At 40.9% G+C, this 13,407-nt stretch overlaps 1 protein-coding gene across 5 annotated transcripts in view; it reads left to right on the forward strand.

The window, feature by feature from the left end:
- Nucleotides 1-8,608, forward strand: part of AKAP6 (A-kinase anchoring protein 6) — a 479,843-nt gene extending 471,235 nt beyond the window's left edge. For all 5 annotated transcript variants that reach the window (XM_088456596.1, XM_088456595.1, XM_088456597.1 and 2 more), the window contains one exon: nucleotides 2,833-8,608. In XM_088456596.1, the coding sequence (XP_088312722.1) occupies nucleotides 2,833-2,871 (39 nt within the window). In that variant the 3' untranslated portion in view covers nucleotides 2,872-8,608. The remainder of the gene's footprint in view (nucleotides 1-2,832) is intronic.
- The last annotated feature ends 4,799 nt before the right edge of the window (nucleotides 8,609-13,407 follow it).

Consider the following 13,407-nt stretch of genomic DNA (forward strand, 5'->3'; position numbering starts at 1 on the left):
CCATAAGAAAAGGAGAGGAGAAGGGTGGTGACAGAAGCCAATAAGAAAAGGATAGGAGAGGGACAAAGAGCTGATCACAGGGTAGTGAGGAGAGGGAATTACAGAGGTGAGAAGTGAATGTAATCAATCTGACAGGAAACAGGAGGTGACAGAAGATGATCACAAAGGAGGGAGGGCCGGAAGGGAGGCAATCTGGGCAGCTTGAGGGAGCATGAAATGGAGAAACTGATCTCAGATCCATAACAGGCGACCATCATGCATGCGCCCCATGAATACCGGATCCCTGAATGGCGCCCGCTGTCAATTTTGGCGCCCGGAGCTCATGCTCCACCGAAACCACCCTCGCTACTCCCCTGGGTGTAATGCACCCCTTCTAATGGATTCCAGACTATAGATAGACAGATAAAAGGTCAACAGTGTCTTGATAGGCACCAGATGTTAGACAGGCAATAGGTCGACAGGCACAAAAGGTCTACAGGGACAAAAGGTCAACACACTAATGTTGACATGGAAGTAGGTCGATAGTGCCAAAAGCTCAACACAAAATATGGTCAACACACTTTTGTTAGGGTCAGGCACTTACTAGAGGGTTAGGGTTAGGCATTTCCCTGACTGTTAAGATTAGGCACTTACTGGAGGGTTAGGGTTAGGCACTAGAAGGGATGGTTAGGGTCAGGTACTTACCCCGACGTTTAGGGTTAAGCACCAGGAGAGAAGTTTAGGTACCAATGGGAGAGTTAGAGTGAAGATTAGAAAAAACAACATGTGTCAACCATTTTCATGTCGCCCTTCTGACCCTTTCAACCACTTGTACCCTTCGACCTTTTTCCAGTTCGACCTTTAGTCCCTGTCGATCTATTGCCTGTCTAACACCTGGTGTCTGTCTAGACATTAGCGACCCTTTACCTGTCTATCTTTTATACCACACACTTTTTATATACATTTTATATATATATATATATACATATATATATATATATATGTGTGTATGTATATATATATGCTGTCCGCTGATTGATTCTAATTCTACTATGTTCCTTCTATTCTGGGACTTATTTATTTTAGTAAATGGCATCACTCTCTTTTCTTCAGAACACTGCAGGTCAGGATGCAGACTTTGGGTATCTATGTCACTGAGTTTCAGAGGTTCTTTAACTTTATTTTAAAGATCTGTTACTATCTGCTGCCATGTCCTCTCTTCAGCACAGTCCGTTCTGAAATTACTGTGTTAGCTTCTCACTAATATTCACATTGCTATCCAAGAAGGGACCCAGACACTATGATTCAGAGTTGTAGGCCAATGTACGCAGCTACGTATAGAAAATATGCAAATGCCACAGCCGCCAGGAGATGTATTGAGACGCCCACCTGTGGTTACAAATTCATTCTCTTATCTCAGTCCTGAGTATGTCTATGGTCCCACAGAATGGCTGTGGAAAATGAGGCGCCGGAGCCATATTCCTTGTGTATGAGATTGCAGTCGCAGGATGAGACACCCCCACCATAACGGTCGCAACACGCCTGTATTCTTTACCTCCGCTCCCTGTTACCTCCCCCAAACACTCCCTGACTGGCAATAACACTCTGAATAAATAGTTGCTGCAAGCGACTGCGGTAATGTTCCTTCATGCATGCACAGTGGTTTACTGAGAATTGCTTAACTAAACATCGGAATAGAGTACAACTCTGAATCAGGCCCATTGGCCCTTAGGGTTGCACTTGACCAAAATGCTGTATTGTTGGTATGACAGAATGACACAAACATGTTACCAAATGTGAGATATATATATACATCAATATCTATATCTATCTATCTATCTATCTATCTATCTATCTATCTCATATCTACCTATCAATTATCTATCTATCTATCATCTATCTATCTCATATCTATCTATCTATCTATCTATCTATCATATATATATATCTCAGTCTAACTATATATCTATCTATCTATCTATCTATCTATCTATCTATCTATCTATCATCTATCTATCAATGATCTATCTCATATCTATCAGCTATCTATCTATCTATCTATCTATCTATCTATCTATCTATCTATCTATCATCTATCTATCTATCTCATATCTATCATCTATCTATCTATCTATTTATCTCAGTCTAACTATCTATATATCTATCTATCAATGATCTATCTCATATCTATCAGCTATCTATCTCATATCTATCATCTATCTCACATCTATCATCTATATATCTTATATCTATCATCTATCTATCTATCTATCTATCTATCTATCTATCTATCTATCAATCATCTATCTCATATCTATTATCTATCTATCAATCTATCATCTATCATCTATCAATCATCTATCTCATATCTATCATCTATCTATCAATCTATCTATCTATTTATCTCAGTCTAACTATCTATATATCTATCAATGATCTATCTCATATCTATCAGCTATCTATCTCATATCTATCATCTATCTCACATCTATCATCTATCTATCTTATATATATCATCTATCTATCTATCTATCTATCTATCTATCTATCAATCATCTATCTCATATCTATTATCTATCTATCAATCTATCATCTATCAATCATCTATCTCATATCTATCATCTATCTATCAATCATCTATCTTATATCTATTGTCTATCTGCCTATCAATCATCTATCTATCTTATATCTATCTATCTATCGATCTATCTATATATATATCTATCTGTCATCGCTATTGTATTCATAAAATATCCTGTAAATATACCATTTCCTATGTATGTATAATAGTAACCATTTCTTGATTCGTCTCTTTAATCTGAGAGGTAATACAATATCATTACTCTCTTCCAGAGACCATTACATGGATCCAAGACCCACAAGGACCTGTGATTGTCAGGAGGCCTCCTCTGCAGGGGAGAAGGTAGCAGTGTGGTGACCACTGCTCTCCTGTCTATGCTTCCACTCGCGCAGCATTTCGGGTTTACATCCATATGCTTTTTTTAGGAAACTAAAAACCTGATAAACCCTTTTATTCCTTGGGTATAAAACAGGGTATAGATAATGAGTTGTCCTATGCCTGGCAATCTATATCACCATCAAGGACCAGTTTTGTGTCTCTTGATAACAAGTGATTTACCTTGAAGAACTTAAAAAGACCTCAATTTCTAATTGTGGGAGCAAAGCTAGACCACAGCTCTGTATTGCTGCAAGATCATATGTGCTATTCACAATGGAGACAGAAAACAGAATGATGGCGACCAGGTCGATAAAGTTGTTTCTAGCTAATAAAGGAAGAAGGATATAATATGTGAGGTTAGTATGACCATAGAGTGTATACAGTACGTGAACCGAGAGGTGGAGAGGTAGGGTTAAGAATTAATACATTAAAGGAGAAAGTTTAGAATACAAGTACAAAAGGGTTAAAGGAGAGGAAAGTGTAGAGGTTAAACATGAGGACAAAATAGGAAATGTGGCAGGGTCTGGTTGCATTAACCCATTCTCTGTCAAGGAGAGCATCTTCCTGTGCAGTATTACGTTCCCCTCCACAACTGGAGACACTCATTTCCACTCATTATAATTGCCGATGACCATTGTTTATGAAGGAGGATGTATAACACAGATATAACCGATGGCTGGAGATATATAACCCATTAAATATGCCTGAAATGTCCTATTGTATAACAGTGTGTTAAGGTATTTTATTTAAAGATACTGTAAGGTGTTTTAAACCCTTTGAATGCCAAATAAATCAAAGCAATCATTTAATTTCACAAATTTGTTATAATATTTTATGATGCTCCCCATATCTCTAATTTGTGTTGACTATATCCCAGATAAGCTAATTATTACCTGACGAATAGTGAGAGCTTATAATTCTGGCGGCACCAAAACGCTCAAGAACTTTTGCAGCAAAAAACTATAAACTAATAGCCACACTGTATGGCATTTTGTCAAACCTTTTCTCAGGTAGCGATCAGCGGATCATGCTCTTTTTAGGATTTCCTTGCGTACAAATATGATGGCCAACTCAGTTTCATGAACTCCTCTGTGTACTAATAAATTCTAGTATTCTAGCAATGAGTTTTGCCTTCACCACTTCAGCTATCCACATTCCACTGTAGAACTTTTTTGATAGAGTGATGTCATACACGTGTCTGGGCCATTATGTATAGTGCGGAAGCAGAGATGGATCAGTCACCGCATCTGTTGTCCTTTTGCAAATTACAGTTGAAAGCTTCTAACAGTCCATTATAATTACAGGGAAACCCACATGGTAGCTCAGCTATTCTATGTGTTGGGTTCTAGAGCAGGCCTAGATTTACATTAAGTCATCCTAGGCAGGGCCAGTGCAAGGTTTCTTGGTGCCCAGGCAACATTTCGCCAACCGCCCAGCTCCCTCCAATTCATAATATGCCACGCATCAGCCCCCCCAGTTTATAATCTGCCACACAGCAGTGTCCCAAATACATAATATACTATATAAAATATGCCACACAGCAGAACGCCAAAATAATATTGTACCTCATAACACTGCTGCAAATTCATAAAATGCCACACAGCTGTGCCACAAATTCATTATGTGACACTCAACCGTGAATTATGTCATTCATTTTTTTTGGGTGAACTCAGCGGCACCCTCCAGTGACCGGCGTCCTTAGGCGGCTGCCTAAAGCTGCCTAATGGTAGCACCAGCCCTGATCCTAGGCTGATTTCAATGTCCCTACCTCCTCCAGCTGCATTCAAAAACCCCCAACCCTTACCCCATCGAAAAAAGTTACAGTATTTTAGTATTTTAAACGGTTCATTATTTGTGAGTGGCAGCCTGGGAGCCTAGTCCTGGGCCTTTGTGGCTGTTCCACAAATACGGGTTTATATACTTAATCAATGGTGGGTTAGACCTTCTATCTCTGTTAAAATGGGATGTAGTCACCATCCTGGCGCAGACAATGCCAGCGGTCAGAATCCCGGCGCCGAAATCCCTAAAGCAGTCAGAATCCTGGCTCCAGAATCCTTACTGCTGCAATTCTGACGATGAGTATAAGGGTTAGTTTTAGGGATAGGCACTAGGGGCAGGGTTAGGGTTAGGCTGCGGGAGGGGACGGTTACAGTCAGGCTGTGGGAGGGGATGGATAGGGTTTGGGGTAGGTTTAGGGTTAGAATACTTACCTACTTGTATCAGGATTCCACCGTCGGGATTATGCTGCTGGGATTCTGACCGCCGGCATGATCAGCCTGGGACTGCGTACGCAGCTCGTTAAAATTATTTCCCTCCAATAACCCAAACAATGGTTATAATAATGTAGAAATTTCTCTCACCACAAGAGATAAAGTAAAATCTTTTTATAAGTCAGCTTCTTATTTATTTTTTATAAGGTGGATCTGTTTGCCTGACGGGTGCTCCTTAATAATGTGCCCCTACGTACAAATGAACATTATAGAAAGTTATTGTTCAATAAAACTACATCCCTAACTCTCCTGTCTCTATTACATCACTTCCTACAGGAGCATCAAAAGTCTTAGCACATAAGGGCGCTCTTATTCAGCATTTGTACACACTGTCATCTAGGAAAACGTGCAGACAGATTTCTGACATAGAATTGATATGTTATACAACGATTAGAACTGTGTTACATTTGCATCTACAAGAAAACCTGGTGCCTGTATATTTCCTGGCCCCTTATTTAGTATAAAAGCAATTTTGCTTTGGTGTAACTTTTTAACAATTTTGCAACGGGGCACCTGAGTCACATTCTAACTCAGTACCCATTGCCATGTTCATATAAATTACAGTGTTTCACAAAGTTTGTCCTCATGTCCACTCACAGTCCAGGTACTAATAATATCCATACCTGAGCAGTCAGTTTGTTTTATCCACCTGTGCTGAAACAGGGAATCTCTAATGTGTGGCATGTGAGTGGGCTCTGAGGAATGGGTTTGGGAAACACTGATGTAGTACAATTAGATATTTACAATATATCTCTAAACACAGCCTACTATTAGCTGCATTCTGTAATTAGCTCTGTAACATGCTATATTTATCCTCCGTATATAGGCAGAGTAGGCATGTGACAAGGGTGTCTGAAGGGTATGGACACACAGCAATGCTGGGCAGACTCCGTGTCATATGTTGATATATGCCTGTTTTGCTAATCATACTCTCCAGTGGGGACTTCATTAGGGAAATGTCTGGATTAAAAGATGTCAAATATCTCCTGCACTGTAATAGAAAGCCCAGTTTAGTTTCGTAGACAAACAATGGTTCTAATTGCCAACTAATCCAGCCACATTTTGTGAGACCTAAGGAAGATATACTCATAAGCAGTGGTGGCTCCAGAGGTGGGGTTGCAGATGGGGAGCCACACCAACTGCCAGTGAGTCCCGGCCGGTGATGTTTGGCAGCATTTGGGGTGGCAGTTGGTGTGGTTCCCCTATTTGAATTTTGGACTGCGCTGCAGCCCCACCTCTGGAGCCGCCACTGCTCATAAGCTGTTTAGAAGCTCAATGGATGGAATATAATAAGCGGCATAACAGAAGCTTAGTGTCTTACCAAAACATTGACGTCCATAAGGTTCATTTGGACAAGAATATGACACCATTTTATGACATCCTATTGTTAGTGGTAAACACATAGATTTGTGGGCAAAGGTGACGGTGTCTATGAGGGAGGGCAAAGTGTGCATCTTCTGATATGAAAAGTTGGGGGATTGGGAATATTCAGGAAATTACATTATTTAATGAGGTGAATGGGTGGAGAAGGTGTCTTTAGGGGGTCATTTCCTGGTTTCTGGGAAGTAACATGTTTTTTGGGGGAATTTATCAAAGTTGGAGAGAGATAAAAATGTGATAAAGTACCTACCAATATGCTTGTTATTATAATGAATAGGAGTTCGTAATTTACAATAATTTCCTAAACAGGAAATTCTCATTTTTTTCACATTTTTAACATGAAAATAATAGCATTATTCATAAATAAATCTATGCATGTACAATGTTTATTTACTTACAAATAAGGATTCCTGGAGGTATGTATTAGATAATTCATACTTATGGCTGTGAGGTATTTTTTATTCAATACAACAAAACTGCAGCCATTTATTCATATTTTTTAAATGTATTTATTGCGTGGACACTATACTATGATTGATGATAATACACCGTGAATGGGAGGAGCTCATATAAATTGTCACATATGCACATCACCTATTTATCATCACCTGACAGAACACTGTCACAGCGCCCAGCATATTCTCTGTGTGACATTATATATTAGAACCGTCTGTATTTGGACTATTGATTAAGCAGGCTTTCGGAAATAGTTCAAACCATAAAATTATGAAAAAAGTCTCAATAATAGAAATTGACCATACTCTGCTGATTTGGGAGTGACCATTCTGTGTTTTCATAAAATAATTCTAAGATATATTAGGTTAAGTATAAATGTATGGCACTAATAGGCTTTGGCTTCATAATATCACCGGCATTTTAAACAACTCACAGAAAGAGACCCTGCTATTGCTAAAAATGTAGTTTTAATTCCGTATGACTTCACTGTTCTATTGAAAGCCCCAGCCGTACTAAGCCTGGTCTCTCCATCTAGGCTGGGAAGATGGGAGAATAATGAGATGGGAGCAGCAATTTCACAAAAGCTTGATTCTTGTTTTTATGACCCAGATGATAGGTCTGATTGGTATGTAAGAAAGAAAATAGCTAGATAAATCTCTCACTTGAATGTAAAGGTAAGGTATGTTTTTTTTATTTTTCAAACTTGTGTATAAGGAACTTACTGAGTTTGAGAGTACAAAGTCATTGTCCCATCTTACACTGAAGAAGTCCCAAGTTGTCCACTATATCACACTATATAGTTTTGCAAATGGGGCATGGCCTGGGCTCTCCAATGCTGTAGTCACAGATATAACAGTATGATAGGGGCTGTACAGAGCTGTGGTAACAGGAACCTACATCGCAGTCTTTAAACGTTGGGTGCTATGGTAACAAATATACTGACTGAATGAAATAAACCACTTACGATATTTTTTAGAAATCTATATGTGAAAATGGTTCTATCACCTCCAAAGACTTTTTTGAATAGTTTTTTTTTTTACAGGTTTAATCTCATATACTTACTTTGTGATAAGTGTTGTGCTTGTCTGTCACAGAAACAGTTGGGTTGAACAGTTGATTAAAAAGAGCATCAGGCAATTGTCCTCTAGTGAGAGTCAATAGCATCAGGCAATTGTCCTCTAGTGAGAGTCAATAGCATCAGGCAATTGTCCTCTAGTGAGAGTCAATAGCATCAGGCAATTGTCCTCTAGTGAGAGTCAATAGCATCAGGCAATTGACTTTATAGTGAGGGGCAGTATTGGTGGAAAAGGGTGCCTTGCCATATGTCTTATTAGTGCTAAGTATGAGTAGTGTCCTCAGTGGATGGTTTGTGCAGGAGAATCGGGTGGATGCGGGTGACCATCAGCAGCAGGTGGGGAATGTGTGCATAATCTCTGTACATATACATGGATGTAATATATCAGTGGCAAAAGCTTCAATGTCTGTAGTGTGACCATGTGAGGATATTGGCCTTAAACTCATTAATATGCATGGGAACTTCATTAATAAATGCTAAGAAAATCCATTTTTTTCTGGGCTACTGTCTCTTTTATTGGAGTAGAAGTTTATGGTGTTTTTTTCATATTGTGTGTAAGAATAATAGTATGGATGTTTGTGTGTACTGATGACTGACAATGGGGGGGACAAAGTATCACTGCTGCTGTGCATGACAATATGGATGTGGTTGATGGTGACAGACACGCTGAGACTACAGGTAGTGTGTTACTGAATGATGGGGAAGATGAATACATTTATAGAAAGCAGGTTTGCAGACTGTATAGCTTATGGCATTACTGTGCCGATCTCAATGGGAAGAAGACCCTGAAGTGTCTGTTACTAAACCTACACCTGTAGAGGTCATGCTGTTAATACTCCGGATTTATAAAGTTACATTATTATCACACAGAGGACAATCACACAGCCATGGTAAGGGCACTACATACAGACAGATAGAAAATACATTTGTATGTTTAATATACCCAGAGGCTTGAATCTAGATTTCCTCATTGCGGAAACATAGATAGCGTGTTTTGGGTTGGTCCATTCTGGCAAATGAATAAAATATGCCACGGGAGAACCGGTACTGAAAAAACGGTGCCCATAGATGAAAGTATTAGCTGCTAAGATTGTAGATGATTTACCCAGCCCCACATTTATTATCATATCTGAGAATGGAATTATACAGTAGATATGGAAAACAGATACAGAATGTATTTTTTACCTGATAGAGAGCTTTTACCTTGAGTTTTATTCACTGTACGTAATTAATGTGTATCAATATACAGTAGCCAGTGAGTGCATTCACTTCTTTTATCTACAATAAATAAAAATTCCAGTCGAATGTTATTAAATTACAGAAAGATGTGAAGTACACGTTCAACAGATGTTTAGTTGTAAATGTAGCAGTAAAGCAAATGGACAGGCCCAGAGGAGCACAGACATCTGCCACCAACCTAACAGATTTATAGATAATTACTAGTGATATAACAAAACAAGTAACTCTCATTGGATACATGTTTCAATATGTTGTGTATAGTTATTACAATTGCTTATTTAGCACCAATCATGTCATTATTCGGAGAAAATTTAATTAATCACTATATATTATAAGGGCACGGTCATGCCCTTATATTAAGGCTGAATCGAAAAAAACGGAAATCTCCATATAGAATTCCGGAGGGGGGGGCATAGTGTTTAAGGGTCTACACCTCAAAAGCTATTGAAGGTACCGGGCTGAGATTGGCCCGAGCGGGAAGAATTGTCGCTCAGTGCTGCATGCCAAATTTCAGGGCAAGAACATAAAAAAGTGAGGATTTGGGAGTAATTTAAAGTTCCAACTGTCAGTTTTTTCTTACACTCTCACTGCCCGCACTGGACCGCCATCTTGGTGCCCCCGAGTGCAGCCACAGTGAGTACACCTGCTGGAGGCTCCTACTGAGGCTGCGCAAGGAATTAAATTTTCCTATCTCTATAATGGCGCAATAGTTTAAAGACTGTAACTTTCTCAATTACCTGAACTCCAAATGGCCCTACCCTGGAAGAATAGCTACCTAATAAAACAAACCCCCTACCCTGAGTTATGCCTTTCCAAAAATCCCCAATAGAGAACAGCAGAAAAGTGGTCCTAACTGAGAGTGTCAGTGGTAAGAGGCTCGTCTCTCTCAGCCAATGAGCATTCCGCACCGGGATTTCTGTACTGAAGTCCTGCGGCAGAGCTGTCATTCGCGTAGTACTGTCTGTGTGCCCGCGTATTTATTTTTTTTATTTTTTTTGCCAAGACCCTGGATTGCCGATTTTGGAATGAAGAGGACCTGATCCACGCATAGGAGGAGGTGAGTATGGATTTTTTATTACAGGAACACCATTGGAAGGAGAAGAGGACCGATGGGCTACAGGGATACATAGGTGAGTATGTGAGATAGTGTGTGTGCATGTATGTTTGAATAAAATTTTACTTTCTACGGGGTTCTCCAAGTACCAGCATGCGGGGAAGGCTTGCTGGGAACTGTAGTTCCACAGCAAAAGCCAAATATTTTAACTCTTTACTTGCATCACACTTTACACAAGCAACCCGACACCCACCGGCCAGGGGTGCTGGGGCTAGCCCCAGGCTATCAGCACTGAATACGGCGGACCCCTACATCATTTGTCCACCATATTTTGGCAATCAGGACTGGTTCTGAAAAGCCTGGTGCTGGTAGTGCTTAAAACGGGGGACCCCTGCGTCATTTGTCTCCTGTATTTGTGTGGCTGGTTGTGTTTGGGGGAGGGAGGGGGGCATTTCCCTTGTTTTTATTTTTATTTTACACAAATTCTAATTTTAACACAGATGCATAGATGGATCTCACTGATTCATCCATGCATCTGTGTCATATTTTCTCAGATGCATGCCCAGCACCAGTGAGCACCTCTGTCGCCCGCTGATGCCCCCGTGAACTGGTCCACACCTCACTGCTGCCACTGCCTGGCACTCCTTCAGCCCACCCCCCGTAGCCATTTCTCCCTGTGCATCCCCAAAACATCTCCTGTGTACCGGCCTTCCTCCACCTGTGCTAATGTACCATTTTGTTGCCCTTCTCCCCTGCAGGTGGCCCGGTTTTCTCCTCCAAACACTGATAGTTAGTACATTTTAAAAAAGCAATGAAATTCAATAGACAAAAAAACTTACGGTTTCACATGTCCCATTAAGGCTTCTTAGACACGATCTGAAATTTCACAAAACCTGTTGAATTTCTGCCACTCACACTTCAAAATGCAATGAAATTACGATCATTAAGGCTGATGCCTTAATGGACGTGTTCCTTGCGTAATACAGATATGGTATGCCATGACATCATGTGGTTAACTGCAGATTCAGAACTCTCACAGAGTGAGATTGCTGTCACTCACAAAATGGTGGAGCTGCTAATTCACAGAATTGTGTGCTCATTGCAATACACACATGCAGTCTATGCAACTGAGGTCTGAGCAGTTATGTGGCACACACATCTCATTCAGTGCCCACAATTTTCCCATTCAGTCACCACAGTAATCCCACTGGATTCCAACATCTTTCTCACTCCATACATCCATCTCATTCATTATACACATTCAGCTCCCTAATTTCTAAAACTGTTATACTTTGTCTATACATGTACACTACCTTCGCCTCCATGCTGCTATAACTTCCCCAATCCCTACAGCTGTGTGTTCTACCAACTGTGCTAGTCTGCATGCCCTCAGCCACACCAATATGTCTTTCCCCATGTGCACCGCCCTGTCATCACATCACATGCATTGAAGTTTAAAACATCAATTTCCACCATGGACGGTCCTCCGGATCCAGGTAAGATCGACAAGCCACGCTGTGAATAATACTTCAGCGGACCACCGCTGGCTCTAGGAACACCGACGTCACACGTCTACGTCAGTAAGCCACGACCACCGCGTTTCATCACTTGATGACTTATAAACAACAGCAAAGCAGGTGGCACTCAGAGACTTAGGAATAGTGAAACCTCCACATTGGATGCTTTTTTAATAAAAGTCTCCGTTTCGGAGATAGGAGATACCTTCCGTCCTGAGGAAGGGGATACGTTCCCTGAAATGTAGACTTTTATTTGTTTATTTACTTTTCTAGTGCCCCCTGTTTTGCCTTTGTTTGTATTGGGGTACACACCCTTCTGGAGGGCACCGGAGCAGATACACTGGGTGGAAGTATTGAAGTGCCGGGGACAAACTGGGATATATATATATAATATAGTGACTAGAATCACATAGACCAGAGTAATATCCAACAGAGGTTTATTTTCTCACCACAGGCAGATATACAGGTCAGTGCAGTGTTCACAGGCAAGATGTTACAGCAGGTGCACAGAATCTTCCATACAGCAAAACAGTTCTTTTAGTGGACCCTCAGATCCAGGATCCCTAACACTAGTCACTGCCGGGCCTATAACCTGGGCGACTAAATCACCATCAGGATCATTGTGGATTTGCACTGACACAACTTTACAGACAGATAACAGGTTCTGCTAATTAGCCTTGCTTATGGCTTCCAACTGGTCCCAGGAAAACCTGGACTGGATCTGATTACCATGCTGTTTATTGCTCTATCTCTGCACAAACCTGATGCTATCCCTGTCACTATATGTATATATATATATATATATATTCAGTAATGTACCTTTGTGTCCTCCTCATAGATCTCATATGCATGTACAATCTCTGGAGGTGATTCAGCTGCCGTCGCAAGAGCTATCGCAGCGTCTAACATGGTATCAGCTACAATAGCACCATTATGGTAATGAAGCAGGAGGCGTCACGCTTCCTGCATGCATTACTTATACGAGCTGCGCAAAAACAGATAATCTGCGATCACATCCCGCGGCTGTGTGACCCATGGAGCCACCGCAGATACAACAAAAAGGCCAGGAGATCTCAATGGAGTTTCTGGCCCCCCCCAACGGCGGCGACACGCCCACGTTTTGGGAAACAGGTCATTACCGCCCACAACCGGCAGCAGACTGTCAATCACTGACAGCCTGCTGTTGCTCTGCGTGCGATCATGCAGGACCCGTACTGCACATGTGCAGTATGCGTCCGGGACCTGCGCAGATTCATTACCATGAGGAATCCACGTTCAGCAGTGTACAACATACATGCACTGCTGCATCAGGGCCTCTGTGTATAGCGGCACTCATAGGACTTCTTGCAGTAAATAAATATCTATGCTCCCACTCGCATCAATAATCCGACGTTGTAATTTTTTATAAGACTTTATAAAACCACTGTTGTAACTAGGATCTTCTTTTTATTACCTACTTGTGTCCCTGAGTGTTACCT

Source organism: Taudactylus pleione, unplaced genomic scaffold (genome assembly GCF_031769625.1).
Source record: "Taudactylus pleione unplaced genomic scaffold, aTauple2 ptg000707l, whole genome shotgun sequence".
NCBI classification, from domain to species: domain Eukaryota; kingdom Metazoa; phylum Chordata; class Amphibia; order Anura; family Myobatrachidae; genus Taudactylus; species Taudactylus pleione.